The sequence below is a fragment of the Neoarius graeffei genome, chromosome 4 (assembly GCF_027579695.1).
Source record: "Neoarius graeffei isolate fNeoGra1 chromosome 4, fNeoGra1.pri, whole genome shotgun sequence".
Lineage (NCBI taxonomy): Eukaryota > Metazoa > Chordata > Actinopteri > Siluriformes > Ariidae > Neoarius > Neoarius graeffei.
In genome coordinates this window covers 72176589-72197344 of record NC_083572.1, presented here as the reverse complement: position 1 = coordinate 72197344, position 20756 = coordinate 72176589, and the positions used below count along the sequence as shown (strand labels likewise).

General features: G+C 41.3%; 2 protein-coding genes across 3 annotated transcripts; one reads left to right on the top strand and one right to left on the bottom strand.

Annotated features, from left to right (window-relative positions):
- The first annotated feature begins 1155 nt into the window (after positions 1 to 1155).
- Positions 1156 to 10446, top strand: LOC132884611 (uncharacterized). Its single transcript, XM_060918456.1, has 6 exons — positions 1156 to 1211; positions 1309 to 1465; positions 4595 to 4738; positions 5055 to 5145; positions 5709 to 5806; positions 9258 to 10446. Exons 1-6 carry the CDS (start codon positions 1156 to 1158, stop codon positions 10311 to 10313), a joined length of 1602 nt encoding a protein of 533 aa, XP_060774439.1. The 3' UTR covers positions 10314 to 10446.
- On the bottom strand, positions 8947 to 19068 carry kbtbd12 (kelch repeat and BTB (POZ) domain containing 12). 2 transcript variants are annotated; one of them, XM_060919641.1, is made up of 7 exons: positions 18986 to 19068; positions 17415 to 18622; positions 14134 to 14404; positions 13698 to 13848; positions 11541 to 11738; positions 11165 to 11348; positions 8947 to 9475 (listed from the first exon to the last, which is right to left on the bottom strand). In XM_060919641.1, exons 2-6 carry the CDS (start codon positions 18494 to 18496, stop codon positions 11179 to 11181), a joined length of 1872 nt encoding a protein of 623 aa, XP_060775624.1. In that variant the 5' UTR covers positions 18497 to 18622; positions 18986 to 19068; the 3' UTR covers positions 8947 to 9475; positions 11165 to 11178. The 2 variants fall into 2 exon arrangements, with proteins under 2 accessions (XP_060775624.1, XP_060775623.1); XM_060919640.1 differs by lacking the exon at positions 8947 to 9475 and having other exon boundaries at positions 10893 to 11348.
- Between the last annotated feature and the right edge of the window lie 1688 nt (positions 19069 to 20756).

Genomic DNA, 20756 nt, shown 5'->3' with positions numbered 1-20756 from the left:
GAGTTCAGGTCATTTTTTGACGTGTGTATGATAGTTTTGTGTAATCTGCTATAAGATGGGAGAAACAAATGAAGTGATTCTCGGAGAGGACTTTTTTTTTTTTGACAATTCAGAATCCACTACTTCCATAGTGCTTTTAAATATAAGCTTTGTGTTAGTTGTCTCTAATATTTGTCCCAATATCTTGACCACATTTTAGGATGAAAATAATCATTTTTGATGTTATTTTATACTAAGTAACTTTTAAAAACGCACATTGATAAAACTTGCTGAATTCGTGCTGAGTTTATCTCAAGAAGAAAAGAAATGTATCACAATGGAAAAATAACTTCGTTCCGCCCGAATAAGTTCCAAATCTGTGCTCAAATCAGAATTTAAGGGAGTTGTACTCAATAATGTACAATATGACTCGGGTAGTGGGCGGCACGGTGGTGTAGTGGTTAGCGCTGTCGCCTCACAGCAAGAAGGTCCTGGGTTCAAGCCCAGCGGCCGACGAGGGCCTTTCTGTGTGGGTTTCCTCCGGGTGCTCCGGTTTCCCTCACAGTCCAAAGACATGCAGGTTAGGCTAATTGGTGGCTTTAAAGGGCATATCACAGGTAAATTCAGATCTAAAGTGATATCGTGTTGAATTCCATTGTGCGTTTTTAAAGTTACTTAGTATATATTGAAAAATTAGCTGTCTCGGAGAGGACGTTTTTTTGACACAATTACATACTAATTTGATCAAAATAGTCTGAAAACTTACTGGCATTCAACATTAAAACTTAACTATGTTTCCAATGATATGGAACCAAATATTTGTTTTATGGTATAAAGAATGATTTAAGTGCATCCCTTTTGGAGCTACCTGTGGTCAAAAAAGCACTTTTTCTAAATGACACGAGTAATTTTGCTAAATATGACACACATTGCCATACATTCACCAAAAATAACGTTATCACCAAATTTTTTTTTGCATGGTAAATAGAGCTATCACAGGGCTTCAATAAACAACCAAGTTTATTTAGTCAAGCCTTTTGATATTGAAGATAAGTGTTAAATGTGATTTTTAGCTTGCGTACCCTGATTGTAAAACAACCCTTAGCCGATGTGTAACGATAACTATCGCGTATTCACTGTATTCTTTGAGGTAATTGTACAGGAACACACGGAAACATGAAGCCTAACATTTGGAACGTGAAGGATATTTTGAGTGTCCCAATGAACTCTGTGTAAGTCTGAATTCGACATCCACAGCTTGTGTATTATGGATAGTAACTCAGACATACAGTATTAAACAGACTATTAATGAGTTGTCTGATTTCACAGAGGTGTAAAGTCAGGCAAAGGAGGTTCCACCAGTGACTACTCTAGCCTGCCTGACTCCCAGTTTCTGTTTGGGTCTCAAACCTGGCCTGAAAATTCTCAAAGCTTTTCTCAGGAGATAAGCGGACAGTCCAGAGGCTCTCAACAGGCCTCACAGGAGGTATATCTATGATCTACTGTATGTCTTTCTTTACAGAAGTTAGTTGAAAGCAGGTGCCCTTCTTGTGCACTAATTGTAACTGCATGGGATGTATGATGAAGTCTTCTGTCCATGTCCTGCGGTGTATTATGCCCAGGTCAGATGGCAGAGAGACGCATGCTGCGATCGATCGGGTGGTGACTGATTGCAGGTGGACGCAGGCGTTTTGTGTCAAATCCGTCGTTGTGGTCAGACATATTGCAAGACGCAGAGATTTTAAGCTGAATCAACCAGTCGGAAGCAGACGCAGATTGACACAGTGCACAGAAAACCTTTAAAAAATATAAAGCCAGAAGACTGCTCGTAGGTTGTTGTAAACTATTTGCAGGTGCAGTCTGCGTCTAGAGGGTGGCACGGTGGTGTAGTGGTTAGCGCTGTTGCCTCACAGCAAGAAGGTCCGGGTTCGAGCCCCGTGGCTGGCGAGGTCCTTTCTGTGCGGAGTTTGCGTTTTCTCCCCGTGTCCGCGTGGGTTTCCTCCGGGTGCTCCGGTTTCCCCCACAGTCCAAAGACATGCAGGTTAGGTTAACTGGTGACTCTAAATTGACCGTAAGTGTGAATGGTTGTCTGTGTCTGTGTGTCAGCCCTGTGATGACCTGGCGACTTGTCCAGGGTGTACACTGCCTTTCGCCCATAGTCAGCTGGGATTTGCCTGTGACCCTGTAGAACAGGATAAAGCGGCTAGAGATAATGAGATGAGTCTGCATCTACCTGTGATGCATCGCAGCCATCTCTAAAGATTTGTCTTCCCCTGCGTCTAGCTGCTGCTACCTGCTTCAACCTGTGATTGGTCGCTCAAGCGTTGCACGACCGCCTGCCTCTACATGCATCAACCTACTATTTGCACCGATTGGAATTGAATCGCAGCTGAAATGCGAACAGGTCGTGATCCACTTGTCAGCCTGCCTCTACTAAAGACCCTCTGCAACACTCTGCCATTATCTGTGTTGACGTCTTGCATCTACCTGCGATTTTGTTATCACAGGTAGACACAAGTAGTTGAAAACTAGTTGCAGCCTGCCTTCTGACCTGGGCATTAAGGTCTAGTGTGGTGCAAACATTCTGCTCATCTTTTCACAGTGTGAATCAATCTATTAATCTATACAATTGCTAGGAAGTACTTCTCTGTAATGAGGCATGAGGCAAGGTTTGCTTATACTGTTTAATTCATTCACACCCTGCATGCAGACAGTGTTGCCAGATTGGGCGGTTTAAGTGCATTTTGGCGGGTTTTGAACATATTTTGGGCTGGAAAACGTCAGCAGTATCTGGCAACACTGCACGCAGACAGTAACCTGAGCTCAGGATCGAACCCTGGAGCTGTGAGGTGGCAACCGCTCGCCACCGAGCCACCCCAATTATACTGTTGTTCTTTAGAGTTTCTTACTGTAATATACACTTATGGTCCACTTTATTAGGAACACTGGTCAATGTTCCAGCTAGCCTTCCAAAAGGGTAGGGTGCCAATTTTTTGTGCGTCTAGGGCAATTTTGTGCACATCACTGGGCAACTATGCAAGGTAGATTGCTTTTGTAAAATAAAGTAAGCAAATCTGAAATCTCTTAGTTTACCAGTTTAATGCAATGCTTCATAATGTCATGTCTACACACGTTCGTGCTTGGTGCGCCTCGAACTGGATTGGAGTATTAATGTAGTTTGGATTTCGGGGTAGTTAAAAAGGGGTGGGAAATTAAAAAAGTATTGTACTTCTTCCCACTCCTTTTTCGAACAATGTGCGGTGTATTGTAATGTCTTAGCTCTTTGTCATTTATTCTTTTTTTTTCACTTTCTCATTTTCTTTCTTTTGTATGTACAAATAGTTACATAAATTTTTTTTATACATGTTTGAAATAAATAAATTCAACTGTCACTCACGTCCATACGCATTTTTGCTCTGAGCAAGCAACACGTGTCACAAGGATGTTTTTGAACTGTTTGCCAGTGTGCTTTTCAATAAACTCCTTCAGCACTTACATCTGTCTATTATCCGTTAACATGACAGTCTAACGTTAGTTATTACTACTAATACTACCAATAGTGTTAATTGATCATTAATATTAGTCTGGGGTATTAATGTTAGATTAGATCTAGTCTACCACCTTAATGTTAGTGATTAGGTTTTCTGTAGATCTATATCGAGAGTCTCTATCTATCGGTCCTAACTTTTGATTGAATTTGTTTAGTTCTCAACTTCTAGATCTATTTACATTCTGGCAAACAGAGATGCTAGGTTCTGTCAGCCCCTTGCTGCTTTTACCAGGTCTTTTTTCTTTCACGCTTTTGTAGGCATCAATGCTTTTCAAACATACCTTGCTTCACTGACTCGTTATTGTAATAAGACAAAATGGTTGACAGAGCATGACTATGACCCTGCACTAATAGCATGTTGTGATTAGTTAACATATGTTCCCTTCATTGCAAGTCGGCAATACTCGTTAGAGCACACTTTCTTTTTGTAGTGGAATGTATGTGCCGGGTGCTTGGAAAATTATGAGTTGGGTGCATGTAAATTTGGCCGTAGCACTGGCATTTGAGGGCAGGACGCAGCGCCCTGGTAAAATAAACTAGCTGGAACACTGCTGGTACACTTGTTGAGACTGTTGTGTGTGAAATTTCCAGGAAATCAGCAGTTTATGAAATACCCAAACCAACAACATCCCTTCCATGGTCAAAGTCATAATGATCACACTTTTTCTTCATTCTGATGTTTGATATAAACATTAACTGAAGCTCTTGATCTGTATCTGCATGATTTTTTTTTCCATTGTGCTAATGCCATCTGATGGCTGAATCGATAACAGCATGAATGTACAGGTGTTCCTAATAAAATGGATGGTGAGTGTGCACTTGGTCAAGGCATGATAAAGCGCATCTTTTTTTTAGATTATAAATTCTTTCAGATTCTAATTTTATCACTTTATAAACAGCAAACTGGATATGCAGGGGGGGGGGGTTCTCAAAAAGTTCTGTTTGTGGATAAAAGTGAAAGCCACATTAGCAAAGCTTAAATAGAAATATAAAACCTTTTGTACAGCTGTTCTTATTGAAAGGCTGTGGATAGTTTTGCATTTATGTTACTGCAAATCTTCACAGATAAATGAAACAAAGGTGTCAACCAGCTATCACTCCAAGCCCGTGCTGTTTGGTGATAGCAAAGTAACCAACGTTTCAGGTGGTAGAGCCATGGGTATATTAGATCGATTTGAAGAGGAGAAGAGAAAAGCTAAAGAGACGCAAGTATACGTATTCATATCTATTATGCCTAAGTAAACAGGTGATTTTAAAATGTTGTGAAAACATGGCATAAAAGGTGAAAAATACCATTTACGTTTAATTCTGTCATTTTTGTATAAAGCATGTGCTGTAATTCATGATTTAAAAGCAAAATTTTGATTATTTATACAGTGAAATTCTTATTGGAGTCCGGCAGCTGCATGAAAGTCTGGGAAATGTAAGTAATAAAAGCAGAACTACTGCTTATGTACTGTAGGTCTTAATTTTAGGGACATTATTTTATGTACTGTTTTTAGTTATCTATGTGTGTCTGTTTCAGATCAAAAATACTTTTCTGAACTGTATTGATGGAAGTTGTGACATAACCAGAGCAGCTGTGGCTGAAGGAATGGATAATTTTAGAAAAACAAGTAAATATTCTTCTGTCATTTAATATTTTCTGTGTTTTTCTATGTCGCTACCTTAATGTCATAGATTTAAAGTTTACACTTTTGCTAATGCTACACATTAAGACCTTTTTAATGTGTTTTTGTCCAGCAGAGGGAGAAAAATGTAGAAAATCATTGAAAAGTTATTATTATTGTTTTGTTTTTCGAGTTTTTCTGTCCATTCAAGATTCTCCTTAGCACGATATCTCAAAAAAGAGCAGGTGAATGTTTGTGGATTTTTTAAAATGGAATTATCATTAAAACCAGCAGATGAGCTGAATAGATTTTGGAATTGATCCAAACAGGCTCATGGTCACAGCAAGGTGAAATGTCTGAAATAGCTTCCTCCCTCTTTGTCATACAGAGATGTTACTCACACCTTCATTTTGAGGAAGTCAAGCCCCATTTTCTGGCTATATGAGAAGAACTAGGTGGAGGCATCCCCATTGATGCCATTGGTGTCAAGTTTTACTTGTTGCTGCTGTTGTGTTTTTATCTCTTGCACATGTTCATTGTCTTTTGTCAATATTTTTTTTGCATTACAGTTCAGGATAATTTTGTTACCATAAAGGAGAGTATAGCAAGTCAGACTGAACTGCTGATGAGCCAGATGCATAGAGAGATGAAGGACAATGATGCAAAGGTAAACAGAAGCTGAGATATACTTCTGATTTATTTAGAATCATAATAAAAGGATCATGTGTTCTCTAGTACTAATTTTGGCATTGTCTTAGAACCACTGAACCAGGCAGCTTCTTCAGAGTGCTTAGCACATTTGTTAGCAAATAGTTGTATTTTTATGTTGTCTTGCAAAAGTATTCACATCCCCCTTGGTGTTTGTCCTGTTTTGTCACATTACAAGATGGAATTAAAATTGATTTTTGGGGGTTAGCACCATCTGATTTATACAACCTGCTTATGACTTTAAAGGTGCAAATTGTTTTATTGTGACACAAACAATAATTAAGATGAAAAGCAAATCTGGAGTGTGCCTCGGTATTCACTCCCAAAGTCAATACTTTGTAAAGCCACCTTTTGTTGCAATTACAGCTGCAAGTCTCTTGGGGTATGGCTCTCTTAGCTTAGCACATCTAGCCACAGGGATTTTTGCCCATTCCTCAAGGCAAAACTGCTCCAACTCCATCAAGTTAGATGGGTTGCGTTGGTGTACAGCAATCTTCAAGTTATGCCACAGATTCTCAATTGGATTGAGGTCTGGGCTTTGATTAGGCCATTCCAAGACATTTAAACGTTTCCCTTTAAACCAGCCCAGTGTAGGTTTAGCAGTATGTTTAGGGTCATTGTCCTGCTGGAACATGAACCTTCATCCCAGTCTCAAACCTCTGGCCGACTCAAACAGGTTTTCCTCTAGAATTGCCCTGTATTTAGTACCATCCAGCTTTCCTTCAATTCTGACCAGCTTTCTTGTCCCTGCAAATGAAAAATATCCCCACAGCATAATGATGCTGCCACCCCCATGCTTCACTGTTAAGAATCGTGTTCTCAGGGTGATGGGAAGTGATGGGTTTGTGCCACACCTGATGTTTCCCATGATGACCAAAAAGTTAAATTTTAGTCTCATCTGATCAGAGACTCTTCTTCCATGTGTTTGGGGAGTCTGCTACATGTTGTTTGGGCAAACTCCAAATGTGTTTTCTGAGGCAATGGCTTTTTTTTTTTTTTCTGGCCACTCTTCCATAAAGCCCCACTCTGTGGAGTGTACAGCTTAACGTGGTCCTATGGACAGATACTCCCATCTCCACTGTGGATCTTTGCAGCTCCTTCAGTGTTCTCTTTGGTATCTTTGTTGCATCTCTGATTAATGCCCTCCTTGCCCGGTCTGTGAGTTTTGGTGGGTGGCCATCTCTTTTCAGGTTTGTAGTGGTGCCATATTCTTTCCATTTTGCTATAATGGGTTTAATGGCGCTCCGTGGGATATGTTTTATAACCCAACCCTGATCTATACTTCACAACTTTGTCTCTGACCTGTTTGGAGGCTCCTTGGTTCTCATGTTGCTTGCTTAGTAGTGTTGCAGAGTCAGGGTCCTTCCAGAACAGGTTCATTTATACAGACATCATGTGACACTTTGATTGCACACAGGCGGATCTTAATCAACTAATTATTTGACTTATGAAGTGAATTGGTTGGACCAGCTCTTATTTAGGGGTTTCATATGAAAGAGGGTGAATACTTATGCACAATCCAGATTTCTGTTTTTTTTTCATCTTAATTATTGTTTGTGTCACAATAAATAAAAAAAAAATCAATTTGCACCTTTTAAAGTTGTAGGCATGTTATGTAAATTAAATGGTGCTAACCCTCCAAAAATCCATTTTAATTCCAGCTTGTAATGTGACAAAACAGGACAAACACTAAGGGGGATGAATACTTTTGCAAGACACTGTAGTTTGTTGTTTTAGTATGTTTGTAGTTTTAGTTTTAGTTGTATTGTAGACAGTCTTCAGTGACGGCACAACTAGCTTTACTTGAGACCACTCAGTAAGCACTGTTTCCACTAGTGGCATTTGTATAAAAAGTTCTTTAGCTGTTAAAATGATGTCATCATTTATTATTCATCCTTGCTAATTCTCTGCAGAAGTTGACCTTCCAAAAGAAAGGATTTGGTCTTGTATAAAAGGGAGTTTCTATGTTTTTAAAATGTTTTTTTTTTCCTACTACATAAAAGTTAACCATAAAGAATTAGATTGCTTGCCAGTATGCTGCTTATCTTTTATCACTAATAATAATTTTTGTAATTGCAATATTCGTTGCCACAAATGCACCTCAACCTCAAATCTAAATTAAAACAAGAAAGTAATGATTGTTATTTTAAAAAAAAAATAACGTGGTGTGTGGTACAAAGTGGAGGGCTGTTACCACCAGAAGTGATTTTTTTTAAATTATTATTATTATTGTCTTGTTATACCACAGCGATTTGCCACCAGTTACACTTTGTAACTTGTTATGGAATTAATGATTTTTAGTTAGGTTTTTTTTTTTTTCCTTTTTTATCAGACATCTAGTTTTTAGGTTTGTTTACCTGACATGTTTCGACGTACGACTGTCGTCTTCCTCAGAGTGTCACCGGATGTTATTGGTGACGCATCTTTTATCAGCTGATGTTTCCGAAGGCGTGGCCTTCCTGTCTGGTTTGACAGGTCGGTCACGCCTTCTACTGTCTGTTCATTCCCTGCAAGATGGCACTCCAGGTATGGGAGAGCATGTATGCTCCCTCATCCCGGTTGATGGTCCTCGGACTTCGCTTACGGATCTCCATGGCCTCCCTGATCCAGCGCTGATGTTTATTATCTTCTAACCAATAACATCCGGTGACACTCTGAGGAAGACGATAGTCGTACATCGAAACATGTCAGGTAAACAAACCTAAAAACTAGATGTCTGATAAAAAAGAAAAAAAAAACCCAAACTATATTTAATATATGACATAATGAACGTAATTGAAAGATTAATGATTTTTATCTGATTATAGTTACATTTAATGTTATACAGTGTCCCCAAGACACATTAATTCCTGTTATCATTTATATGATAACAGCTGGAAACAGTTGTGCCTTCACCACCCTCTTTTTTTTTTTCCTCTCTATTGAAATTAATAAGACAAAAATATTGTCATGTTCCCTAGAAATCAGAAAGCGTAAAGTCCCCTGTCTTGAACATAGAAAAATGTAATGACTGCAAAGGTTTTACATCCAATACTCCCTCTGTAAATGTGAACTAAACTCTCTTTACAGAAAATTCCACCATAACAATTAGACGTTTTTATTTGTTAAATAACAATGCTTTTCCTTGTTTATTATGAGACTTGTAGTGCATCTGCTATGCAAGTCCTTGTGACTGAGCTGCTATTATAGAAAAAAGAAGATATTAGAAAGCACATTAATATATGCTTAGGGTTTGAATTACAGCCAACACTATTGTCATAGCTGTTAATTATGACAATCAACAGATTTGAGAATTCAACAGTGCAGTGGTGTAAATGGAATATAAAGCACATATGAAATACCAATCAGATTAGTTTGTTTTTATGTCAGTACAGTTTGACTGAGGCTTGTTTGTTTTCCTCATGGCCCAGACATCATTAGCTCTAAAAGATTTGAGCTCACTTGTGCTCAGCCTCCAGCAGGATTTGGAATCACTGAAACTAGAACAAAACAAGGAGCAGAGTCTGCTTGGAGAGATTCTGTCTCTGCTTGGCAAAATGATGACTGCTCACTCCACTGGCACTCATCCCGGCCTTGTCCGAATGATTGACAACACTGTTCAGACATCACCTGGTTTGGTAGCACAGTTCTGTATTGTTTCGGAAGAAAAGTGTTATGATGAAAATATGAAACAGTGCAGAGAAGCCTTTAATTACTCAGAGGAAATATTAGACCAGGGTATTTGTACTGTTAAAAAAACATCTCCAGAGAAATTTAACAGAGCGGTGTCTCTTCAAGTCACAGACACTCTGCCTTTTGAGAAGCAACGGCACATAGCAACTGCGCGGTCTGACCCTCATGGCTGGCAGAAGTCTTACCATCTGCACTCAGTTACAACTAGTTCTCCAAGCCCAGTGGCTACTGGCACTGTCACTGCCTTTGTACAGGATCCTAAGAAGAAGTACATGGTTGGAGCCCCTGTGCATATAGAACCGGTAAAGTCTTCGAATGATGTGAATGTGAACAAGTCAGCGACCTGGATTGAGGTGCCTAGAGAGAAAATAGTGCCTAAGAGAGCACAGAGATGTCAGACCTTCAGGAAGAAGAAGAGAGCATTGATTCTGCCACAGAGACGCCCTAATCAAGGGATGGCTTTGAATAATGTGTTTGAAGATGGTCACCATGATGAAGACCAAGAAAACAGGGTGCCACAATCAGCAGTCAGCGTGTATCAGAAAACCACCAAAGCTGTTTCAGGGCACCATCTACCACTGCAACAGCAAAGCACAACTAGTCTGATGAATACAAGTGAATGTGAGCAGCACCTGGATCCTTGGTCATGGTCCCAGAGCAGTACCAGCTCGCAGGTGATTGTGGAATACCAGCAAGGTGGATGGGAGACAGTGAAGCCTAAGCAAAAAGCCAATACTATACAGAGACAGAGAGGTGTCTGGCAGCTGTTTGACTTCATCAGTGACTCTGATTAATTAGACGTGAGAGAGATGATTTTAAGACACAAAGCAAAAATTTTGACTAGGACTTAGTTCAGAATGTTTTTGTTATTTTTCTCTAAAACTGGCAAAGTTTCAGTTCTTTGTAGTTCCACAGTACATTTCTTCTGCTTCCTACTGACACTCATTGTCACTGTTGTCTTACATAATAGGAAAAAATTTACATTTTTCAATCTTATGCTTGATTTTTTTTTTTGTACTCCCTGTACAGTCAGGAACTTATTTCCTACGTGATATTTTGCTTTCTGTTGGGAGTCACTCAGGTGAAAGTGGGGGGAATTTAAATCTTGGTTTGTTTTGTGTTACTTTGGTTGTACAAACATGGCTACAGTAATATTTGGACAGATAAGTGAGTGTCACCAGCACGTTCAGTGCATAACTACTGTTAAAAAAACAAAAAACAACCATTATCTATAATGCACCTGAAGAGTTAATTAATAGAGCATGCTTATATTTAATGCAACTGAATAATTCAGTAATAGAGCATGCTAATATTTAAAAAAAAAAAATTACACCTTAATGTTAATTTCTTGAAACAGGAATAAATGTTGTAAGCTTCTCTGTAACGTTACATTCACATGTCATAAAACAGTTGTATGCCTAAAGAAATCTATTGATTATTGTCTGTTCAAATATGCAGTTCACAATTGATGATCAGTCTAAGAAGAATAAATTAACACTAATATTGCACCAAAATATTTCACATGTACACACTTCAATTCAGCCTTAAGTGAATAAAACACAATTTCTATATACAGCTGTGGAGATCTCAATTATGTGAAATGTGCAAATTGTCAAATTTATGACTGCGTTTGCTTTTGTCATACATGAATAGTTTTTGTTATTCATCCACCAAGTCAGCTGGAGGGGGCATGAGTCTTCGTGGGTTAAGGTTCGCCACCAGACAGACATCATAACTGTCGTGCATCACAGCCTGTTTAACCACCACAGTCCATTCATTCTCCCACGGATCCAATTGCAGGATATCCTTGGTGATGATGTCATGACGGTCTAAGAAGAATTTTATGATTATAGACCTTATATTTCTATTATATTTATTTATGACTAAAGTGATTTTTTTTAAAAATAAATATCTGAAGTTTAATTGATTGCTGAGTGCTGTTTATAGGGACCTAAAATGAGCGTTTACAGCTAGATGAATGTTGAGAGAACTCCCCTCAAAGCATGGTACAATATATTTACCTGCTCCTTTATAGTATCCACAAACGTATAGTTTTCCGTCCACTACCCCAGCATTTGGTGCATTGTTTCGCAGTGACAAAAGTGGCCAGGGTAAGGGAGGGCCATCCCTCCAGAAATCACTATCGGTGTTGTAGATTTCTACTGCATCAAGACAGCAGCGTGACTGCCCACGATCTACACCCTCACACCCAATACCACCTGCACGGTAAATGCAGAATTTTAGATAAGAACAAAAATGAGAGATACATTTCATTTAGTGTGTAAGAAGTAATGTGGCATGCTTTCAGTTTAAGTCTACCCCTTCTCTTACTAAAATTATTGCGTTAATGCTACAAGAACCAGGGAGTGAACAAATGAACTGGAAAATAAGTATGATATAAAAGGTGGATATTTTTCATCACAAACAATATTAACACTGTTTATAAATGTAATTCTTAAATTCAATATATATCATTGGCACTTACAGTGCCTTGAAAAAGTATTCATACCCTTGAACCTTTTCATGTTTTTCCACCTTACACCCACGAACTTAAAAGTTTTTTATTGAGATTTTATGTGATAGACCAACACAGAGCAGCACATAATTGTGAAGTGAAGCGAAAATGATAAATGGTCTTCAAAATTTTAAACAAATAAAAATCTGAAAAATGTGGTGTGCATTAGTATTCAGCCCCCCCTGCGTCAATACTTTGTAGAGCCACCTTTTGCTGCAATTACTTCAAGTCTTTTGTGGTATGTCTCTACCAGCTTTGCACATCTAGACACCTGAAATTTTTGCCCATTCTTCTTTGCAAAATAGCTCAAGCTCAGCCAGATCGGATGGAGAGCGTCTGTGAACAGCAATTTTCAAGTCTTGCCACAGATGCTCAATGGGATTTAGGTCTGGACTTTGACTGGGCCATTGTTTAGGGTCATTGTCTTGCTGGAAGGTGAATCTCCTTCCCAGTCTCAAGTCTTTTGCAGCCTCCAACAGGTTTTCTTCCAGGATTGCCCTGTATTTAGCTCCATCCATCTTCCCATCAACTCTGACCAGCTTCCCTGTCCCTGCTGAAGAAAAGCATCCCCATAGCATGATGCTGCCACCACCATGTTTCACAGTGGGGATGGTGTGTGCAGGGTGATGAGCAGTGTTAGTTTTCCGCCACACATACGTAGCGCTTTGCATTTAGGCCAAAAAGTTCAACTTTGGTCTCATCTGACCAAAGCACCTTCTTCTGCATGTTTGCTGTGTCCCCTACATGGCTTCTGGCAAACTGCAAACGGGACTTCTTATGCCTGTCTTTCAACAATGGCTTTCTTCTTGCCACTCTCTTCCAAAAAGTCCAGATTTGTGGAGTGTACGACTTATAGTTGTCCTGTGCACAGATTCTCCCACCTGAGCTGTGGATTTCTGCAGCTCCTCCAGAGTGATCATGGGCCTCTTGGCTGCTTCTCTGACCAGTGCTCTCCTTGCTCGCTCTGTCAGTTTAGGTGGACGGCCATGTCTTGATAGGTTTGCAGTTGTGCCATACTTTTTCCATTTTTGAATGACGGATTGAACAGTGCTTCTTGAGATGTTCAGAGCTTGGCATATTTTTTTTATAACCTAACCCTGCTTTAAACTTCTCCAGAACTTTATCCCTGACCTGTCTGGTGAGTTCTTTGGTCTTCACGATGCTGTTTGTTCTTCAGTATTCTCTAACAAACCACTGAGGCCTTCACAGAACAAGTGTATTTATGCTGAGAGTAAATTACACACAGTAGGACTCTATTAACTAATTAGATGACTTCTGAAGGCAGTTGATTGCACTGGATTGTATTTAGAGGTATCAGAGGACAGGGGGCTGAATACTAATGCACACCACATTTTTTAGATTTTTATTTGTTTAAAATTTTGAAGACCATTTATCATTTTCGTTTCACTTCACAATTATGTGCTACTCTGTGTTGGTCTATCTCACAAAATCTCAATAAAAAACTTTTAAGTTCGTGGTTGTAAGGTGGAAAAATGTGAAAGTTAAAGGGGTATGAATACTTTTTCAAGGCTTTGTGTGTGTGTATATATAATATTTTCATATTAGTAGTATTTCAATAGAATATGTTGCTTTTAGGATTGTTGGCTTCAGTTGATTGCTAAAAATAAATGCACTTAATATTCAAAGGCTTTTTGCCTCTCACCTATAACATAAATCTCCCCATTGAGGGCTACTGCACTGCAGCGATATTTGGAATATTTCATCGGACTGAGCTCATTCCACTTGTTGTTCTCTGGATCATACACAAGTAGGCGGTTACTCATACGGTCAGGCTCCTCATCCGCATGATATGTCTGTCATTCAGCAGACGAGTCACAACAGGTGGAGTTAAATAGAGCAAGAAAAAGAGAGGGACAGCAACATAGTAGGGTTACAGACTGACACAATTACTGTTGTCCATCAGTGTCATTTGATTTCATGTTGAGGTTTAGAATCCTTGTTGTGGTCCTGCAATAGCCAAGTACTGCACATTTTAGTGCTGTCTTTACTCTAGCACCTACTTATAAACAAATTAATGGCTATTGCAAGGGTACAACAATATCAGAGTGGAAAACCTTAAAATAATGAACTACTCTAACCTGTGGTGTCCTCCCCCCGAGCACATAAAGGCAGTTTTTCATCCGGACTACACTGTGATAGGCCAAGGGCATTGGTAAAGGAGCAGCACTGCGCCAAGGGCCACCCTGTAAAGACCAGCGCGCAACACTGTTGGTGATGAGGTACTGATTCTTCAGCATCATCTGACCCCCTATGAGGTACAGGTTATCACCCAGGGAACTCAGGGCATATGAGTCACGGTACTCTGCAGAACTCAGGTGCTTCCAACCACCCTGAGCTTCCTCATTATATCTGTAAAAAAAAAAAAAGTAAATGGAAAGTATTTAAAGTGTGATTATTAAACAATTATTTCTGCACCATACTCTCAGACACGTCATGATATTTAAATTCAAATGGAGCTTGAGATAATACAGTGCTACTTGTGACTGGTTTTAAAAATATCTTTGGTCTTTGGCTGCATAAAAATCTATTTTTATACTCTGTCCCGCCAGATTAATCTCCTGAAAAGCTTGTTAAATAATTGATGGGTTGAAAAATGAGAAGTTAGAACAGGGGAAGTGAATTGTGCAAAGCAGAGCCTAATTCTGATGTGGTGAGATCATCCTTAATAATATAGGCTTTACTAGTAGTAGGTCAGTTACTCAACTATGACTATCATCCAATGAACTATCCACGCCTATATTTAAAATGATACTGATATTTTACCTGTTTACCTAACATTTGCTGTACAATGTTAAACAAACATGAAAGTAGATTACTAAAGATGTGGTCTTGTATCAGGAAAAAAAAAAGACGTTTCATATATACTCCCCAGCAACTTTGTTTGGAACAACTGTTCCCCTGCTCATTTATACAACTCTCCAATCAGGTGGCAGCCACATAATGCATAAAATCACATGTTAAGAGCTTTGGTTAATGTTCACATTAAACATCAGGACATAACAGGCTATCGTTTTTCCAATCTACAGCTGTTCACTTTCAGCGAGCCTGTTCTTGGCTGACAGGACTGAAACGCTGTGTGCTCTTCTGTTGTTGTGGCTCATCCACCTTAAGGCTTGGCATGATGCACATTCTGACATGCTTTTCTTCTCAGACCAGTTGTAAAGAGTTACTGTAGCTTTCCTGTCAGCTCAAACTAGTCTAGCAATTCTCCTCTGACCTCTCTGTTCAACAAAAAATTTCTGCCCACAGAACTGCTAGTGGTTTTTTTTTCTCTCTTTTGCTTTTTGCCCCATTCTTTGTAAACTCTAGAGACTCTTGTGTGTGGAAATCCCAAGAGCTTAGCAATTTCTGAAGTACTGAACCCAGTCTGGCGGCACGGTGGTGTAGTGGTTAGCGCTGTCGCCTCACAGCAAGAAGGTCCGGGTTCGAGCCCCGTGGCCGGCGAGGGCCTTTCTGTGTGGAGTTTGCATGTTCTCCCCGTGTCCGCTTGGGTTTCCTCTGGGTGCTCCGGTTTCCCCCACAGTCCAAAGACATGCAGGTTAGGTTAACTGGTGACTCTAAATTGACCGTAGGTGTGAATGTGAGTGTGAATGGTTGTCTGTGTCTATTGCCGCTTTTCCACTACAAATGCGGCTGAGCCGTGCCGTGCTGAGTCGAGCTGAGCGGGGCTGTTGGAGTTGCATTTCGACTACAACCGCGCTGAACCGTGCTGGCTGGAAGTGGGTGGACACATTGGGTGGAGTTAGCGAAAGTGGGTGGACGTCACGTGATGTCGTTAAGCAGCGCAAACAGTGACATCAGTGATCTTTTAAGCGGTAGTCTCATGACCCGAATAGTAAACAATAAACATGGAGGACATGGAGTCATTAGTGTTGCTGGTCTCGGTGCTGTGGCTTGTTGTCACCGACAACGCCAACAGATACTGGCAAGAGCGTATAGATGAGGCGAGGCGCATAAGGCTTCAGAAATTCTCGTAAGTCGTAATTCTTCTTCTTCCGGGTTTGCGGTGTTTACAGATCCCAGCGTGCTCGCGGGGCGTGTGTGGGCATGTGAGGACACTCCTCCTCACCAATCAGTGCACAGGGGAGTGTCTGCTCACGCCCCCAGCCTCACTCGGCACGGTTTGGCTCGCTTCAGCCCCACTCCAAAACGGTGCGAGTTTTAGGGGCTAAGCAGGGCTTAAGCAAGCCGAGTCGTGCTGTTTTTTGGTAGTCGAAACGTGAGCCGTGTCGGGCTGAAGTGAGCTGAAAAAGGGTAGTGGAAAAGGGCCATATGTGCCATATGGGTCATATGATGACCTGGGGACTTGTCCAGGGTGTACCCTGCCTTTCGCCCGTAGTCAGCTGGGATAGGCTCCAGCTTGCCTGTGACCCCGTAGAACAGGATAAAGCAGCTAGAGATAATGAGATGAGATGATATGAGATGAACCCAGCCTGGGTGGTTAGCACTGTGCCCTCACAGCAAAAAGATTCTGGGTTCAAACCTTGTGGCTGACTGGGGCCTTTCTGTGTGGAGTTCTCATGTTTCTTCACACAGTCCAAAGACATGCAGATTCAGTCAACTGACTACTCTAAATTGCCCATAGGTGTGAATGGTTGTTTGTCTCTGTGTTAGCCCTTCAGTAGATTGGCAACCTGCACAGGGTGTACCTTGCCTCTTGCCTGAAGTCACCTGGGATTGGCTTCTGTCCCCCTTGTGTCCTTGATGGATAACTATCCATCCATTATCTTTAACCGCTCATCCTGTGCTGGGTTGTGGGCAAGCTGGAGCCTATCCCAGCTGACTGTGGGCAAGAGGCGGGGTACACCCTGGACAAGTTGCCAGATCATTGCAGGGCTGACAGATAGAGACAAACATCAATTCACATTCACACCTACAGTCAGTTTAGAGCCACCAATTAGTGTAACCTGCATGTCTTTGGACTGTGGGGGAAACCAGAGCAAACTCACAGGGAGAACATGCAAACTCCACACAGAAAGGCCACCATTGGCCACTGGGCTCGAACCCAGAACGTTCTTGCTGTGAGGCGACAGTGCTAACCACTACACCACCGTGCCGCCCTTAATGGATAACCAATATAGAAAATAGATAGATGGATGAAACAAGCCCATCTGGTACCAACAACCATGTCACAGTCAATGAGGTCACATATTTTCTCCAATTCTAAGGTTGATGTGAACATTAGCTGAAGCACTTGACCTACATCTGCTTGAATTTATTCATTGAACTGCTGACACATGATTGGCTGATTGGGTAATTGCATGAATGGACAGGGGTACAGGTGTTCCTAATAAATTGGACAGTAAGTGTGTAGGGACATAACTGAACTATTTTAACATGTTTTATACTTGAGCCTTACTTGAAAATCTCCACATTCTTCTCCTTTTGTCTTGCCAACCTTCGTGGCCCTGACTCTCCAGCAACAATAATGTCATTGCGTTCAGTGACAACCCCAGCACATACATATCCAAGGGCATCACCGTATCGAGGGGAAGTGATAAAAAGCGTGCGCCCAGTGGTGGGAGAATAACAGAAGCTGCGGTCTGAATAGCTTCCGTAGCGTGAGCGTATTCCTCCAGTATCATTGCCAATGCATAGCAGTAGATCAGTTGTTTCCATGCCATAACGTAGCTTCAGTCGTCGGGCTGGAGCCTTTGGATCCAGACCTGCCGCTTCAATTGCATCCTCCATCATCTGTAGACATTCTGCATTCGCCAGCAGTGCTGTGTTGCGGCACAGTGTCTCCTTCAGGTAGCTGACGCTCACCAGTGGAAGGCGTACCTTCTGTAAGAGTTCTGGTAGCTGACTGACGCGATTTTCTTCCCCCAGACTCACACCAACTGAACAATGTTTCACCCATCGCAACACTAGGTCAAGAATGGTTTCCTCTCGGGTGACGTTAAGGTCATCTGAAACTAGCAATGCCCCAACTTGATAGGCTTCCAGCTCCAGCACTTCCTCACTCAGACACACCTCTGTGAAATGCTGGCGGAGGAAACGCTGAGCCTGGTCTGCTAATTCTTCAGCCCCCAAATCCCGAGCATAGTAATAGATCCCCAGGCAGTTGGAGGCATCCATGTTGCCCGTCATATAGGTTTGGCAGCGGCTAAAGACGTCATCCATCTGCAAGAGGAATGCGGCGACTGAGATCCCCTGCACATTGTCAGGGGAAAGTGGAAGCTTGGAGCTGTACATGTATTCCAGCAAGAGGGCTAAGCTGTGAGCTGGCATGTCTCTCAGTACCACCTGGCGGTTTGTACTCTCACGCAGGCCACACGTAAACATGACCCGGAAATAAGGGCTGAACGCAGCAAGAACTGACCGGTGACATGGAAAGCTGATGCCTTCTGCAACTAGTACCACATCTGTTAACTGCTCAGCTTCACGCATGCGATTCAGCTGTTCCAACAGCATCAGACCATGCTTAGCTCTCAGATCCATTCCGCTTCTTGACGAGGATTTGTTTTTCTTCTTTTTTTTTTTAAATGTTTCAACTTTAATCAAATGTTTCCATTAAGCTCCAGACATTCTGGAAGTCATTTTTAAAAAAACGCAGGGACAGGTTATCTGGCAAAATACAGAGCAAGACACAAGCTCAGCTGGTGCAGTTATTTCAGAGGGCACATCTGTGACAATCTATTACCGCATGTGTTTAAATGTCAAATGTCAAAGCACACAGACTGAACTATTAACACACATTTTCTAACTTCTTTTCATGCATAATCCTATGCCATATTTTGAATGTACTTTTTTCTTATAACTACAAATGTCAAACCCTGCCAAATGCCACCAATATTTAGTCAGTGCATAACAATCCTTCCAGTTAAATAGAGATCACTGTCACTGCTGTTTCAAATTCATTACTGACTACTGAGTGAGAGAAACATTCATTAATCCGATAAGATTAGGACATGCACTGATGAGTCGTACCAGAGATCTTGCTTCCAGCGTTAGTTGCCTTCAACAGGCAAGTTGTCCATTACATACACCCCATACACACACACACTGTGTCTGCGACAGTGCAAGGAGGAGGAGGGAGAGTGAGAGAAATCTGTTTACTGAACCCTCGGTGCCCCAAGCTGAGCAACACGGCTAATAATAGACCATGATGGTTCAAATAACCAATGAGGGATCAGAAGAGACAAGATATTTTCTGAGTAAAAATAGATAAAAGTTACATCTGTGTGTTCGAGAAACTTGTCTTTATATTCAGTGAAAAGGTGAGCAGAAGGACAGTGGTTCTGTTTTGTTTTTCTCACACGTTTCAATGTGTGGAATGGCCCTTCAGGCTGATGGGTAACTGCATGGGGATTAGATTTCACCCCATCATGCTGTTAAAGTAATGTCAAGTCCTGCACTTGTGCATTCAGTTCTTAAAGGAGCGTCCCATGCAAAATAAGTAGTTGGTTTGCTAACTGAGAAACTAATTGGAAATAAGATCAAAAGGCTTTGAAATATGGATGTAAATAGGGGTGTCTCCATTAGATAAAGAAAAGGGCAAACTAATACACGCATACTCTACATGGTCAAAAGTATGTGGGCACCAGACCCTCACACCCATATGTATCCATTCCAAAACCATGGGCGTTACTACAGATTTGGTCTTCCTTTTACTGCTATAACAGCCTCTACTCTTCTGGGAAGGCTTTCCACTGGATTTTGGAATGTGGCTATGGGGATTTGTGTTCATTCAGCCATAAGAGCGTTAGCTAGGTCAGGCACTGATGTCAAGGAGGAGGTCTGGTGTGCAGTCAGCAATCCAATTCATCCCAAAGGTGAGGTTTGTGGGGTTGATATCAGGGCTCTCTGCAGGCCACTTGAATTCTTCAACACCATCCTTGGCAAACCATGTCTTTATGGGCCTCGTTTTAGACCTTTCTGGAAAGGGGCATTGTCAGGATAAAATAGGTTTGGGCTGCTTTAATTCCAGGGAAGGGAAGCGTTAATGCTGCAGCATGCAAAGACAATTGTGTGCGTCAGACTTTGTGGCAACGGTTTGGGGAAAGCTGACACATGGGTGTGATGGCCGGGTGTCCACATACTTTTGACCATATAGTGTCATGACCACTCATTTAGATGTGATCATTGTCAAATTGAGATTTAGCCTTTAAGATTTCACAGCTCCATGTCCTGACATGTGCATGAAGGGTTTATATCTATCTCATATCATCTCATCATCTCTAGCCACTTTATCCTGTTCTACAGGGAGCCTATCCCAGCTGACTATGGGCGAAAGGCGGGGTACACCCTGGACAAGTCGCCAGGTCATCACAGGGCTGACACATAGACACAGACAACCATTCACACTCACATTCACGCCTACGGTCAATTTAGAGTCACCAGTTAATCTAACCTGCATGTCTTTGGACTGGGGGGGAAACCGGAGCACCCGGAGGAAACCCACGCGGACACGGGGAGAACATGCAAACTCCGCACAGAAAGGCCCTCACCGGCCACGGGGCTCGAACCCGGACCTTCTTGCTGTGAGGCGACAGCGCTAACTACTACACCACCGTGCCGCCCTTATATCTATCTATTTATTTATTTTCTTACCCATATTTGAAATAATCATTACTTTGTAACCACTTACATTTGTCAAGATACAAACTGTCCAGCTGAAAAATGACTTTATATATTATGGACGTAGTGGAATGTGCACTATAGTATAATTATAGCTGTAATAACCTTGACATTTCTGTTG